This window comes from Mesoplodon mirus, assembly GCF_964341445.2.
Source record: "Mesoplodon mirus genome assembly, chromosome: 11".
In the NCBI taxonomy this organism is placed as follows: domain Eukaryota; kingdom Metazoa; phylum Chordata; class Mammalia; order Artiodactyla; family Ziphiidae; genus Mesoplodon; species Mesoplodon mirus.
This window is the reverse complement of record NC_138987.1, coordinates 74,095,390-74,111,827: the sequence shown is the minus strand read 5'-3', so window position 1 is coordinate 74,111,827 and position 16,438 is coordinate 74,095,390. Positions and strand designations below refer to the sequence as shown.

The window sequence follows — 16,438 nt, the reverse complement described above, 5'->3', positions numbered from 1 at the left end:
ATTTATTAAATGAATGAAAATATGATTAAAATAATCAATGTGATTTCCAAAAAGACCCCTGGTGATTCTAACATGCAGCCAAAGTTAGGAAACAGCGCTCTAAAGACTTGGATTCCTGGGCCTTCTTATCTACCTCTTTTTTCCCTAGGTGACATCATCTATTCCCATGGATGTTTATATTGATAATACCCAAATTTATATATCCTACCCAGACTACTCCAGATTATTCAACTAGCCACTTGACATTCCATTTGTATATCTCACCTTACGATATATATATATAACATCTAATTCAATTTCACTATACCTCAGGCGTCTCAGTAAGTAGCACCACCAAATGACCAATTTCTCAAGCCAAGAAATGTAGTCCCATCCCTGATTTCTCTTTCCCCTTCATAACCCACATTTAATACATCAGAAAGTCTTATCAATTTTATCACCAAAATATAACTTGAATCCATCTACTTCTCTACATCTCCACCACCACCATCTCTTGCTTTGGAGTCATTCCTACTAATTGGTCTCCCTGTTCGTACTCTTACCTTGATTCAATCCAATTTCCACAGAGCAGAAAAAATTACTTTAAAATATAATGATCTTACTTAAAATACTCCAATAGTTCCTCTTCATACTTAACATTCAACTTCTTGGCATGATCCAAAATACACAGCTTACCTGTGTATTTTTTTTTCAATACAGAGAATTTATACCAAAACAAACAAAAAAAAAAACAGCAACAAAAGCTTTTGGTAATTTTTCCTGAAGAATACTTTTGGGAAAAAATATTACAGGAAAAAAATGTTTTAAAATGAATGTATATATACTTCTATTAGTAGAAAGCACAGTATAGTTGAAAGGCCACTTAATAATCAGATCTGATTATGAAGGAGTCTACGCTATGGAACTAACTAGATAGACGACTTAAGACAATTTACTAACCTTTTCTGAGCTTCAAGTTTATTATCTGCTAAAACTAAGAAAACTGGACTTAATTTTGTCTCAATTCAAATTATAAAATGGGCATATAAAACATCTAAATTTTTCTTCCAATCTCATGGAAACAGTGAAAATAGGACACAAGAAAGATTGAGATCAGAGTCATCACTGCTGTTGCTTGACAAAAAGGAAAGAGAGTATGGAATGTGGAAGGAAAAGGCTTAAAATACTGGATTAGTTTATCTCTAAGATCTCTTTAAGCCCAATACTTCCAAGCAGGAAGAAACAGTCCATTATCATTTTCCCTACTGAAACAGAAAATAACAGGAGGTTTCAGTTGGAAACTTCAGATAACCCCATGTCTCAAGATCCCCAACCTTTTGTCTTAACCAGAGGAAGGACATAGTTTATTCTGGTCTAATTTATTTTTCAGGAAAAAGTTATTTTTCTACTGAAAATTGAAATTTGTCTTTATGTCTACACAAAAGCTGCCAAATCACTCAGTTATGTTAGGATTTCTAACTATGATTTACAGAATTTTTTCTTCCATAAGATGGTGGTGATGACCGTGGTGATAAAAACACCCCTCTATCTTTATTTATAAAGCTATAGATATACAAAACCAAATACAGTATAAGAATTTTACAAATAAGTTCCACTACTATCAAAAACTATCCTAAAATTATATGGAGGCTATGTAAAATACTTAACAGCGTTAATACTGGGTACTGCCCTTATTAACCATGTGACTTGGACAAATCATTTATGCTCTCAATGCTTCAATTTTCTTATCTGTTTAATGGAGGTTATCAGGTAGACATACACAGCAGTAATTATGCATACCTTCAGTAACTTATGCCAACCTGGCCTTTATCGTAAGAGCCAGGCAACCCAGTAACTATTTAGTAATAAGTCTAATTCTTTTAAAGTAAAATTCTATCAAGTATCTCTTTTTTAGAGAATAGATATTCCCAGGTAAATAGTTACTCAATTCTTAAATACTGATAAAAAAATTTACTATCTGGAGTCATTTATTTAATTAAAAATAAAATATATGCATATTAAGAGAAGGTCTGGAGGGATATAAACCAAAGCCTCTTAACCATAGTTGTTATCTTTGAATGACAGAAACAACATTTTTATTTTCTTCTTTTTGCTCATCTATAGTTTCTAATTTTTCTATAATAAACACAAGATGTTTCTATAAAGAGGAATACAATAATTTCTTAATGAAAATTAACAACTAAGGTTAAACACTTCTTTTTTAATTCATGTTTTAGAACTCAAAATGAAATATATCAGTATTTATACTGACTGAACTCATATTCCTATTGGGAGAGGAACGACCAAGAATATTAAACACACATTTTAATGTACTTTCCATTCTGATTTTTTTTTTTAACTGAAGTATAGTTGATTTACAGTATCACATTAGTTTCAGGTATATAACATAACATAGTGATAAAATTTTTATATATTACACTCCATTTAAAGTTACTACAAAATAACAGCTATATTTCTCTGTGCTGTACAATGTATCCTTGTTGCTTATCTATTTTATACATGGTAGTTTGTGTCTCTTAGTTCCCTACCCCTAGCTTGGCCCACCTCTCTTCCCTCTCTCCACTGATAAACATTAGTTTGTTTTCTATATCTATTAGTATGTTTCTGTTTTGTCACACACGTGTTGTTTTTTTTTATATTCCATATATAATCGATAACAGAGTATTCGTCTTTCTCCATCTGACTTATTTCACCAAGCGTAATACTCTCTAGGTCTATTCACTTTGTTGCAAATGGGAGAATTTCATTCTTTTTTATGGCTGAGTAATATTCTGCTGTGTGTATGTGTGTGTGTGTGCGCACGTGTGCACGCACATACCACATCTTTACCAATTCATTTGTTGTTGATGGACACTTAGGTTGCTTCCATTATCTTGGCAATTGTAAATAATGCTGCTATGAACATTGGGGTGCATGTATCTTTTCAAATTAGTGTTTTCATTTTCTTCAGATATATATCCAGAAGTGGAATTGCTGGATCATACGGTAGTTCTATTTTCAGTTTTTTGAGGGACCTCCATACTGTTTTCCATAGTGGCTGCACCAATTTACATTCCCACCAACAGTGTACAGGGGTTCCCTTTTCTCCACATCCTCACCAACATTTGTTAGTTGTGGTCTTTTTGATGATAGCCTGTCAGGTATGAGGTAGTATCACACTGTGGCTTTGATTTGCATTTCTCTAATGGTTAGCAATGTTGAGCATCTTTTCACGTGCCTGTTGGCCATCTGTATGTCTTCTTTGGAAAAATGTCTACTCAGGTCTTCTGCCCATTTTTTAATTGGCTGCCTGGTTTTTTTGAGCTGTTTATATATTTTGGATATTAACCACTTATCGATCCCATCATTTACAAATATTTTCTCCCATTCAGTAGGTTGTCTTTTCATTTTGTCAATGGTTTCCTTTGCTGTGCAAAAGCTTTCAAGTTTAATTAGGTCCCACTTGTTTATTTTTCCTTTAGTTTCCTTTGCCTTAGAAGACAGATTCAAAAAATTATTGCTACAATTTATGTCAAAGAGTACTCTGCTTATGTTCTCTTCTAGGAATTTTTATGATTTCACACCTTACATTTAGGTATTTAATCCATTTTGAGTTTATTTTTGTATATGCTACGAGGAAATGTTCTAATCTCATTGTTTTATACGTAGCTCTCCAGTTTTCCCAGCACCATTTATTGAAGAGACTGTCTTTTCTCCATTGTATATTCTTGCCTTCTTTGTTGTAGATTAACTGACCGTAAGTGCATGGGTTTGTTTCTGGGCTCTCTATCCTGTTCCACTGATCTACGTGTCTGTGTCTGTGCCAGTACCATGCTGTTTCAATAACTGTAGCTTTGTAGTATAGTCTAAAGTCAGAGAGCATAATACCTCCAGCTTTATTCTTTTTTCTCAAGATTGCTTTGGCATTTTGGGGTCTTCTGTAGTTCCACGTTAATTTTAGGATTATTTGTTCTAGTTTTGTGAAAAAATGTCATACATTTTCAACCTCTTCTCACTCTCTCCTCCTTCTGGGACCCCCATAATGCAAATGTTGGTATACTTCATGTTGCCCCAGTGGTCTCTTAAATTGTTCTCATTTTTTAAATTTTTCTTTTTGCTGTTCTGATTGGATGATTTCCATTATCCTATCTTCCAGACCACTTATGTGTTCTTCTATATCAGCCAGTCTGCTATTAATTCCTTCTAGGGTGTTTTTCATTTCAGTCACTGTATTCTTCAGTTCTGATTCTTTTTTTATATTTTCTAGCTCTGTGTTACAATTCTCACTATGTTCATCTATTACTTTCCTTACTGCAGTTAGCATTCTTATTACTAAGACTTTGAATTCTTTATCTGGTAAATTGTTTATTTCTATTTCATGACTATTTTCAGGGGTTCTCTCTTACTCTTTCGACTGAGACAAATTCCTGTGTTTTCTCATTTTGCTTAACTTTCACCTAATTTCATAGAGAAATCGTTTAAGGGTGTCATTATGTGGGAGAACCCCTATAGAGTTAGCGTGTGCCCAGTGGCTTTGGAGGGAGAGCTGGATTTGACTTGAACACAGGTCACATCTTTCCTGAGAGCATGCTGGTAGCTATCACCTTGGTAGGAGGTGTGGTTGGAGATGAAGGGCCTAGGGCCAGAGCCAGGTGTGACCTGGGGCTTCCCCTCTGCTTGGTGGCTGTCACCTCCCTTTCAGGGCCAGGGCCAGGTCCAAGCTCGCTTCCTTCCCTCTGAGTGTGCACCCCCATGTATCTCCTGCACCGGGGACAGTGCTGGAACAGGAAGGGCTGGTGTGGGCATTCCGAGTGTGTAGGGGCATGGGCTACGGTGGTCCAGCAAGGGTCAGACATTCGCACTGCTTCTGATGTTCTGCCTGTGTAAGTGCCAGTAATGGCTGTCCCCACCCTGCTCATATGCTGCTTCAGGTCTGAGCTGCTTCTGTGTCTCACAGCCCATCTCCCAAGCGGGGCTGGGGTGTTTGCTTAGCTCAAGCCAGGGTGTGCACTGGGGCGATCACAGGAAACCAACCAGCCACTTGTACAGTCTTCAGTCCACCCCCTCCACCCTGCCTCAGGAGCAAGAAAGCATGTGCACATTCCTCAAGAGCAGAGTCCAGGCTTCCCACAGCCCTCCTGTTAGTCTCACAGCCCTCCAACCAGCCAAGAGGGCTTGTCTTCCCTCTGCTGGACCCCAGGACTGGGGTGTCCAATATGTGGCTCAGACCACTCATTCCCCAAGGAGGCTCTCCACCCATGTAATCTCCCTTTTCCTCTGAGTCCCCTCCCAGGGACACAGGTCCCAACCTCATCACCTCTCTTTCCTTCCCACTCAGTATCATGTGTTATCTTTCTTACTGTACAGGAGTCTTTTTGCCAGTCTCCAGTTAGTTTTCAGTGAGAATTGTTCCACATGTAGATGATTTTTGATGTGTTTGTGGCGGAAGGTGAGCTCTGCATCCTCTACTCCACCATCTTGATCTCCTCCTCTCTGAGAGAAAGTTTTACAACCTTTATTATCTGGCCCAAGTTCACAACAATGTCAGCTTTCTTGGAGGGCTAGAGAGCCAGATAGAGGCTTTGCAGCTAGAAAGAGTGCCCAAATCACATTCTGAAGGCTGCCCTAGGAGGTTCTAGGTATTTTCGTGGTAAGAATCTTTGCCACCAGCCTCTGATTTTTCATTTGGGCCCTAACTCTGTAGTATATACCTGCATTTCTTAAATCTTATCAACACTTTCATGCAACCCTCATGCATTGTCAAAATTAAGAAAAAATTACCAATAAGACTTCTATAATCTCTTAACCTCGAATTTCTCTTCTCCTGTTCCTCGCTGACAGACTTCCACTGTAGTTTCATTCTGAAGTATTCATCACTATAGAAAACAATTTTATACCAAAAAAGGTTATTTGAACACCTAAAAAACAAATTTAATGTATCAAAGCATTTATGGTGCTAGTGAGACATAAATTTATAAATATGATAGTGAAATGTTTGAAGTTATAATCAAAGGAAAAATAAAATAACCTTATACATGTCATAAACTTTATTTAAACTACTAGAATAATTTAGGTACGATTTTAAGGAAACATTTACTTCAGTCCTTAATATCAGACCTAAAATTATTCCAGTCATTAAATACTTTAGCCACTAAAGTTTCTGAATAATTACAAATACAAACCTATGAGATTTTTTGTTTTTTAATGTGACATAAGAGTAACATTTTCCAACCAGTTTACTACAGAAACTTGTTGATGTGAAAATGTCTTAGAAGGACTGGCAAACATGTTGAAAAGAGAAAGGACTGTCTGAGTGTGAGCTTTAAATAAAAGGTTAGACTGACAAACTGGGAATAAGTATACCTGGGAAGTTGGTCTGTTTCTTTTCAAGTCTGATAATTACTTAAAAATAGAAACACATTTCCAAAAAAAAAAAAAAAAAAAAAAAAGGCCAGTTTATGTTATAAGAGCACCAGGAAAATAATTTAAAGGTAATTAACCTAAATAGCAAATACACTTATGAGCCATTTTTATAATTTCATAATAAATTGTAAAAATGAATCAAGATAAATGAGATATATTTAAAAATCTATATCTTAGTATGCCTAAAATGTTTATACAAGGGGACTAGAATTTTTTTACCATCATTCTACATATTCACCAATGTAACTGCAATGAAGTCCCTCTAATAAGTATTTCTGGTTTGAAATTAACTACAGTGTTCACAATATTTAAATTAAAAAGATGAAAATAAAAATATGTTCCCTTACCCTAGTCTATTCCACTTTATATGGGTGAGTTACTTGGATTTCTTTAATGAGCACACAAAAGACCATTACTTACGTTTTTTGTTTTTGTAATTGAGTTCTTTCCTCTTTGGTACTGTCCCAAGGAAAATAACCCAGAAGAAATTTCCATGCTTGTTTTCTCAATACATGACTAAGTCCCTGAAGAAAACATGCATATTAAACACATTTGTAAAAAATGAATGCAATACTAAGTTCACAAAACTCATACATAAACAGAAAAACTACTATTTAAGAGATAGTTTTATATAGGCATACGTCATTTTATTGCACTTTGCTTTACTGCACTTCTCAGGTATTGCATGTTTTATTAAATTGAAGGTTTGTGACAACCCTGTACCAAACAAGTCTACCAGTGCCATTTTTATAACAGCGTTTGCTCACTTCATGTCTCCACGTCACAGTTTGGTAATTCTTGCAATATTTCAAACTTTTTCTTTACTATCATATTTGACGTGGTGATCTGTGATCAGTGATCTTTGATGTTATTATTATTATTTTTTTTTAATTAAAATACATATGCTGTTTTCTTAGACATGACGCTATTTCACACTTAATAGACTTAATACAGTATAGTGCAAACATAATTTTCATATCCACTGGGAAATCAAAAAATGTGTGAGTGACTCGCTTATTTGCAATATTCACTTTACTGCAGTAGTCTGTAACCGAACCCACAATACCTCCGAGGTATGCCTATACATAAAAATAACTCAGTTCAGTAAAAACTACCTTGTTTTTGACTTCTAGATTCTGAAGATGTAAGCAGCTGCCAGAAAGCGTAAACAACGAAGAGTAGACTGTATAGCAGACAGTGGAACTGATTAGTCTTTCTAAACCCAATCCTTACTAGATAAGGGAACTACCACTGAGGAACACAAATGCCTCCTTCATATAACGCACAGAACTTCAAGTAAGAAAGAATACCCTTCCATAGGCTTAGTGGTATATCCCTCCAACCCAACCCTCGGGGACATCACAAACACCTCACTCTGTCCTACACGGATTTTAAGGCAACACTCATCAAAAAGGAGTTCATCTCTCCCACCTCCCAAAAGAAAACAAAAACTTGAATACCAACAGTTTAATATACTAAAGTAATTACCCCTCTAAATATCATCTGCTTCATATTATCTACACTTAGAATTCTTCCTTCGGAATCAATGTTCTTAGTCCATTCTTCCAATGATACTGGCTCTCTCCTTTGAACAACAGGTCGTTCGCCCAAATCAATCTAAAACAAAAAGATAAGCAATAAAGAGTACACCTTTAACAAGTGAAATGAAATCAAGGTATATAGAAACTAAAACTAAAATACTATTACTCAGACATAAGTTCTAACATTTCTAATATTTTCCCTTAGTTTCCAATGTTTAGTTTATAAACTGCAATAGCATTCCATACATTTTACCCTCCTACTAAACACACAAATAACTGGGTTATAAATTCAGAAACAAAAAAACATTTGTTGTTTTGGGTTTCAATTACATAAGTACAGAACATTCAACATGTAAATTCTAAAACAGACCCTTCACACTAAATGGTATGCTGTATTATTAAAAAAGAGTATTATTCCAAATTGGCTTTTCTTCCAATCTAAAATTTGTAGCTCTCAGAATTGATTCATGATCCATTAGCTCTACTTGGCATTTTCTACAGGTTTTCATTCAATTAACAGATGTTAGTCATTTTAAAATGCCATTTGCAAGATAAGCCCTTTAATTAAGTACTACAATTTAGATATTTTATTATGTTCTAACTATATGCAGCCTAGAATTGTAGCAAATTCAAGTCTTGTTGAGCATATATAAAGATTTGCCATAATTCAAGGCCAAAATCCATCTTACTTAAAAAAGAAAAGATTCACATAAGAATAAAAGCCCACGAGTAGTGTCCTGACTAGCTGCCTGTGCAGAGTGTCTGAGAAAACAAAAATTAGGAACAGAACTAGGGGCAACATGCAAGGCTTACTATTTACTCACTGCTATACACTCAATGAAACAAAAACCTGTTCATTACTATCAAAAGGTAATCAAAGAAAAGAGATCCAACACTGATGAAGAGAGAAGTGTAAGTAGTAGTTGATGAAGAAGAAACCAGGAATTTGGTGGCAGGACAAGCATTAGTTGTTAGATATATTAGTGAGCAAAAGTTATGAAGGATTGTGAGAAAGAGGCAGGTACGACCAAAATTGAGTTTCTATTTCTATAACTTTCAGTACACTTTAAAAAGCATTTCTCCTGCTAAAATACAAGAGCTATATTAATATAAACTCCACTCACTCTTGTGATGACTTCAAATCCTGGTTCTTCTTGCTGATTTATCTTCAAACCTGGAATAGCATCACTAAGAAAATCTGCCATCTCTGAAGGTGGTCGTTGATGTGCAGAAGGATCGCTGCCTCTTAAACTATCAAAAATGTAGTTTGTGACTTTGGAAAATCCTACCATAGTGGCTGTATAAGGGTCCTTTTTAATCTTCTATGCAGTAGAAAGAAAAATATTGGCAAAATTAATTCAGATAAAGAATAAAAATACCTCATGACAGGCAAAAGGGCAAAGATTTTTAAAGGGGGGAGATCAGAACTAAAACAGAGCATTCTAAGATTATTTTAAAATTTTATTTTTTTCTGGGAAGAAAAATTTAAATTTTCTAAGCCAATTTTTTTCATTTGGTTAAAATAGTACATTAAATAGCAAGCTAATGCTACTGATTGAATTGCAGATAAACACATGATTTGCAGGCTTCATTCAATCTGCACACACCAGAAATATCTGCAGTGCTTACTTTCCACTGATGGACGGCCCACAACAGCTTTCTTCTCTCTAACAGTCCTGCCTTCACAGAAAAAAATATTTCCTGAAGTGGGTAGTACCACACTAGTCTAACACAAAATATTTGATAGCTAAGTTTAAATGCTCACAATATTTAAATATTAGCTGACATTTTAATCTAATTATATAACTGGTGAATCATGCCAACAAGAGTAATTTGTTCTGGACAATGCTGTCCTAGAAAACAGTAAAAAAGTTTTTCTACTGCTAGAGTTACTTTTAAATCCCAAACTGCCTGCTTATTCATATTTAGCAAAAATAGTTACTTCTTAAAGGTCTATCTTTAAAATGATTATTTTCACAATAAGAAAAACAGTTCCCTCACTTTTTATTTTAATCAGTATTTAGCTCTTTTGTCCTCCTTCCTAAAAAGTTCCCTCTTTATCTTCAGAACCAAAAAGAGATACCATGTGGGACAAAGAAGCACTCAAACATTTGTTGAATGAATAAGTGAATAAATGAATGAGTAAACAAAAATGTCATTAGTTTACATAGCAACCTGAGTGAAAAATAAATTATCTTTATTTCTGCCTGTGTTAAGGGCACATTTTTAGCCAAATGCAAGAATATACCCAAATACTTTAAGAGGAATTAGACTGAACTGACCCCAAATGAACCAACTTAAAACATAAAATAAAAATTCAAACCAGATTTTTGCATCAGCTTATCACTGATTAATTCGAAGTGGCTTACCCAGTGATTTTTCACCTAATCAGTGCAAGCGATGATAATAAAAATCTGATGTCCAATTTCAATTATGATAAAGGGGAAAATTGCTGTAAGAGTAATTAAGAACCAAGGAAGCTTCTGAGTCTTACAAATAATATGACACATATTCTTTCTATAAAATTACAGGGAATAGTTCCATAAGGTTTACACATGCAGACACTTGCCTCATTCTGTATAATCTCTGAGAAGTGAGAGGTAGGATGCATATAAAATAATGGGGTCAGACAAACAGATTAATATAATATAGACTAAAGAAACATACTTGTATTATACCATATGCTGGTTCATCAAGAAGATTTTCAAAAGACTGTGAAAGACTCTTATTGTGACAATTCACAAGAAGTGTTCTTTTGTCCTGCGGAGATCTGTAATAAAAAGAAGGGATTTGTAGAAAACAGTAGCACTCTGCATCAATGACTACCTAAATAATTACTAATGCACAGTTATTTTTCCGTAACAACAACAAAAAAAAAACCTTAAATGTCCAGTTCTAGAACTGTTTCCCATTAATTCAATATTAGCAAGTACTTAGTAACTATCTTGAGTTCCAAAACTACATGAAACATTAAATATTAAATTAATAAATATAAAAGGGATGAAGTATATTTTTATTCTAGGTAAAGCCAAGAGGACTAAATTACAATGAACCCAAACTTTTGTTTAGAATTATAGTAGAAAATTCTTACAAATATATCTTCCATTATAAGAATACATCTTCTCTTATAAAGAAAGTTGAAACACACTTTAGGATTCATCAGTATATATAATATGTACACTACAGGAAAATGTCCTATTTTGAAATGGTTTCCAACTTCACTCCACAGCTTGGTAGTACTGCAATATAAGATGTTAAAAATACAAGATACAATGTCTTAATTATTTGTTAAAGACCATTAATTATGCTAACCATTATTATAAACACACATGGTTGTAATGTACAGTTCAGGTACAGTATATTTTTAGTTCTTGCCTATTGAGCTCCAGATATGTTTTTTTCCACACTTCCTAATAACTACAGAATAAACAAAATGCTTTCCAAAGACACATCTAATTTGAAGTAATCAAATGAATTATCCAGTCTTTTTTCTGTTCAAAAAGTTTTATAATTTAGTAAGTCAGCTGTAATAAATCCACAACTTTTGTGTTTAAAAACAAAAATTAAATGCATTATTTTGCTGCTATCTACTTCTAGTTTATTATAAATGTTTGAGATAAGAACTTTAATAACAGTTATCTCTTCTCAATTCTAACATAACAGGATGCAACAGCAATGCTGGGGGGATATGAAATCCAAAACAGGATCTTATTCTTACTTAGAAACAGCACTCGATCATCGAAGACAACAGTAGCTGAATAAGCCCCTTAGCTTCTTAAAAGAGCTAAGGTTGAGTCATTTGAAGTAGGAAGAAAATAACTTTTTAAACGTTCAATTTTCATTAATCACCATTTTTCTGAACATCTTCTGGGGGTCATGCTTAACATGAAGACCTATAGGTTCTCACAAGGCATTTCTTTTTTTTTTTTTTTTTTTTTTTTTTCTTTTTGCGGTATGCGGGCCTCTCACTGTTGTGGCCTCTCCCGTTGCGGAGCACAGGCTCCGGATGCGCAGGCCCAGAGGCCATGGCTCACGGGCCCAGCCGCTCCGCGGCATATGGGATCCTCCCAGACCGGGGCACGAACCCGTATCCCCTGCATCGGCAGGCGGACTCTCAACCACTGCGCCACCAGGGAGGCCCCACAAGGCATTTCTTAATGATAGGTCAACCTGTAAACATAGCACCAGAAAAAGAAAAGTAACTAGTATAGAAACATATTTTTTTCCTAACACAGTGCTTGCTGCTGGTGCTATGGTTATTTTTTGTTTCTAAAAATAGATTAAGTCAAATTTTTTCTTTAAACTACAAATAAAAAAATAATCATGAAAGTCAAAACACTGGCTATGCATGCTGAAGGGGAACACATATGCAACCTTCAGTTATCTGTGCCCAGCCAAATATTATGGCTTCAGATCTAAGACTATGGTCACAAAGCTGGAGATGGGAAGAAGAAATGACTGCTCAACCAACAAAGAACCACAGATACTTTTTTAAAAAGGAAGGATTTCTTTTTTTTATATCTAATGCTCTGTGATGAGGGGCTAGGGGAAGTCACATTAGACTTGGTTGACACTGAAGAAATCAACAAAACATTTTTTAAAGTATATCAGTAAGAGGACAGGTAGTAATGTTGCTCACCAAAAGGAGGGCTGGCATTCCAGAATATTATTACATTTCCACCTGCCAGGTTACCACACTGATTTAATCTGGGAAGATTAAATATTATATTTATATATTCTGGGGATATTATGGATTCTGGGAAGTTGATCACTCATGACAACATTATTCAAGGCTTTCAAAAACTCACTGCAGCAGTAAGATAGAACTTTTAATGATGCTAACATCAGCAATTCTATTAGATCCTACTAAAGTGCTTAAAGAAAACCATTGTCTAATATCACAACTACAGACACATAACTACTAAAAATTCAGAAGTACTTTGGAGTGAGCCTCTTCCAAAAGCTTCAGAATTCAGAAATTATAACAGTTGAAGAATTTTTGTGCACTGAGATGTAACAGTAACTATTTTATATTGCTACCGAGAAGACCAATATGGAAAGCTAAAGAAATAAATAAAAATATCATTGCAAAAGATATAAAGCCAAAAAGGTTAATAAAAAATAAAAAGTACAGAATATTTACAACAAAACTATATAGTTTATTCCCATCCATATAACTTATACATATATCTATGTGTGTATGTGTATGTATATATGTATGTGTGTGTGGATATATGTATCTCACAAAGGGAATAAATGAGGGTCTAGGACCTAATCTCATAAATGACTAGTGCTATAAAATGATACAACCAACTTGGCTTTTTAAGGAAATATTTTACTGCTTGGATATTTATGTGTTAGTTTTAAAATGGCCCAATATATAAAATAATTTTAACAGAACCAATAACTTTCATTCATATCCTAGCAACCAACTTGGTTCCAGAAATGTAACAAAAATGTTATCTGTGGCTCATTCTTTTACCCAACTGAATACCATGTTCTAAATGGTGGTAAGTCAAAGAACACTAAAGAATATCAATGAATAGGACAATTTGTTTGTCGCAGTAGATAAGAAAACCATTTGAGAAATAATAAGCCTCAAGAAGCTGGCCTATTTTGCACTGACTAATCCAGTTAATGAGACTGAAAGAAGGAACTGTGCATAGCTACCCAACCTTTACCTCGATCTTTCAAGGCTGCACATCCCTAGCAAATCTGCAATTTCTGTTCGTCTGTATGCTAAAACCCTTAATTCGTTACAGGGAGTGTTAGGAAGACATCATGGCCACAGATGCAAGCCACATTCTTCAATTTAGGTTAATCAGAGAAAAAAAGATAATGTGGTCTGAATCTCCCTCTATTGATGTTTTGAACTCAGAAAACACAAGAAGGATGACCCAGGAACAGAGTGGCTGAGATCCCAGCGAAGCTGCTGACGCCAAGGTTTTCCTGGTCTACCCTTCTTCTTCTATTCTCCACAGCTATCTGCGACCATAGGAACATGACTCTGGAAGTACCATTTTGCTTAGGATAACTGCTCCAGAGACAGGAAATGATACCTAATAAAGTAAAAAATGGGGGATATTTGGGACTTTTCGTTTCTTTGGACTTAGTTGTGAATTCCATTTATTTAGATCATAAGTAATGAACATAAAATACAAGAACCTTTAACATCTCCCTCAGAATCTGATAATGGAAGATGGTTTATACAAATATGGGATTTATTTTTATACTGGTGACTGTTTATCTGGAATATCTATATTCTACCACCTGGACTCAGCATATATGACACCATGTAGCTGGGCATAATTTATGATGGGAAAGAGGATGGGGGGGTGCTTATTTTCTGCCTAGTGTACAGAGGGGCCTTGGGGATAAAATATTTGATGTACTATTCTTACACATTTCAGACTATTCAGGGGGCAAAGAATAAACTGGCCCCTCAGTGTCACAGGAGAATACACAATGGAGAAGTGGCTGGTACTAAGGATGAAGCTTTTAAAGCTCACTTTACACAGCTATCTCCTCCCCCCCAGAAACAGCCACATCCTTGGTTGACCATAAATGTGATTAAGCCTAGTGGGAAGAGAGGAAACAAAGTGTAGGAAGTCAGACTCCTCTGCTAGGTTCTTCTCTTTGACCACGTCATTAAAGGCTATAATTAATCACATGCTTACATTCTACCCCATTTTATCCTCTTCTTAGTTAAATCTCATTCTCTCTCAGAGCTTCAATTACTACTAACACACATACACACACAAACCTACATATTATCCTATTATATGCTCTCATGGTGCTATATCCCTGATTCATAGCACTTATTACAGCTGAAAACTTATGATTATTTGTATAAGTGATCTTTTTCTTTTCTGCAATAGTACAAACTCCATGAAGACAGACACCATATCTTTTTTGACTAAGTGCTCCTTTCCAGCACTTAGTATGATGTCTAGAACATAGTGGGTCCTCAAAAAAAAAATATTTGTTGAATGAAAAAGTAGAGAGAGGGGAACACCATTCCCATGGCTTCTTGTTTCCAGGTGGAAATATGCACTCCTATTAAAGGAAATCTTCACAAGGACACATCTGACTGCTGAGATCAGGAAAGAGTAAGGTGCATGCATGGCATAACCCCTTCCAGGCTCTCTTTATCTCTTGGATCTGCCTGCCAACAGAGAAGGTGGTTTCTAGTATGCTCTCATGCATGTCCTAAGTGGTCTGCCCTCACTAGGGAGACCTGTGGTTGTCCAAAAATGATAACTGGATGACTTCAACATTAATTTGGGCTGAATTATGATGATGCTACATATCTAAGCCTCACCAATACAGAAAAGGAAACATAGTTTCACTTACAACCTTCATTAAAACATCACCAACACATATTTAAGGTACATAGTCTCTTATAAGCACCTAAGTAATTGTTGAGTCTATCCTTGAACCCATCCAAGACAAAAAACTCTCTACCTCATAAGCTAATTCCTTGTAATTTCTACCCCTCCAGCTATTTCCTTCTAATTTATCTCTGGAGTCATACAAAACAAATCTAGTCTATTTCTTTTAACAATCCTTTTGAAATTATTTGTAGAACTGATAAGTACCATGCCATTTATTCATTCAACTAAGATTTACTGAACAAACGCTATGTGCCAGGCACTCTGGCTAGGAATTTAGGAGAAAGTGTAAACAAGATAGATGCAGTCCCTGCCTTTATGGGCTTATATTCTAGAGGAAAACGTAACAGAAGTAAACAGACAAAATGATTTTATTCTGTTAAGGGCCATGAAGGAAGCAAATAGGAATGAGAAAGCAAAAAGGAATGGGGGTGGGAACCTACATTAAATGGGAGACTAAGCATCCAGAAAAGCCCTTCTGAGGAAGTGACATTAAACTGAGACCTCAGGGATAAGAATATTCTAGACAAAAGAAATACATTTAGGACCCTAAGACAAGAAAGAGTTTAGGGCATTTCAGGAACTGAAAGAAAACCATGTGGCTAAAATATAGAAGAGAATGGCATGAGATGAGGTTTAAGAAATAAACAGAGCTAAGATAGGGCAGGCCCTCACTGACCATTGTAAGAAGCTTGGGGGGGGGGGTTTGTTTTTTTTTGCGGTACGCAGGCCTCTCACTGTTGTGGCCTCTCCCGTTGCGGAGCACAGGCTCCAGACACGCAGGCTCAGCAGCCATGGCTCACGGGCCCAGCCACTCCGCGGCATGTGGGATCTTCCTGGACCGGGGCACAAACCCGTGTCCCCTGCATCGGCAGGCGGACTCTCAACCACTGCGCCACCAGGGAAGCCCAGCTTGGGTTTTATTTAATGGTTCACCACAACTCCTTCAAGTTAAATCGCCACATCCCCACATGTTTTTCATGATACCATTTTGATCCCTCTCATTACACTAGCCATCTTTTTCCATGTAGTATAGTCAGTCTAACACATCTAAAATGCAGTGTTTAAAACTAAGCCTAGTTCTCCAAAATATGATCTTATCAG

At 35.7% G+C, this 16,438-nt stretch overlaps 1 protein-coding gene across 2 annotated transcripts in view; it reads right to left on the bottom strand.

Annotated features, from left to right (window-relative positions):
• Window positions 1–16,438, bottom strand: part of TBC1D15 (TBC1 domain family member 15) — a 70,237-nt gene that overhangs the window by 19,900 nt on the left and 33,899 nt on the right. Inside the window, exons 6-11 of one of the 2 annotated variants that reach the window (XM_082634572.1) lie at window positions 10,611–10,713; window positions 9,573–9,623; window positions 9,068–9,265; window positions 7,891–8,019; window positions 6,823–6,926; window positions 5,761–5,855 (exon numbers count right to left, since the gene is read on the bottom strand). In XM_082634572.1, the coding sequence (XP_082490698.1) occupies window positions 5,761–5,855; window positions 6,823–6,926; window positions 7,891–8,019; window positions 9,068–9,265; window positions 9,573–9,623; window positions 10,611–10,713 (680 nt within the window). The remainder of the gene's footprint in view (window positions 1–5,760; window positions 5,856–6,822; window positions 6,927–7,890; window positions 8,020–9,067; window positions 9,266–9,572; window positions 9,624–10,610; window positions 10,714–16,438) is intronic. The other variant, XM_082634571.1, reaches the window with a different exon arrangement.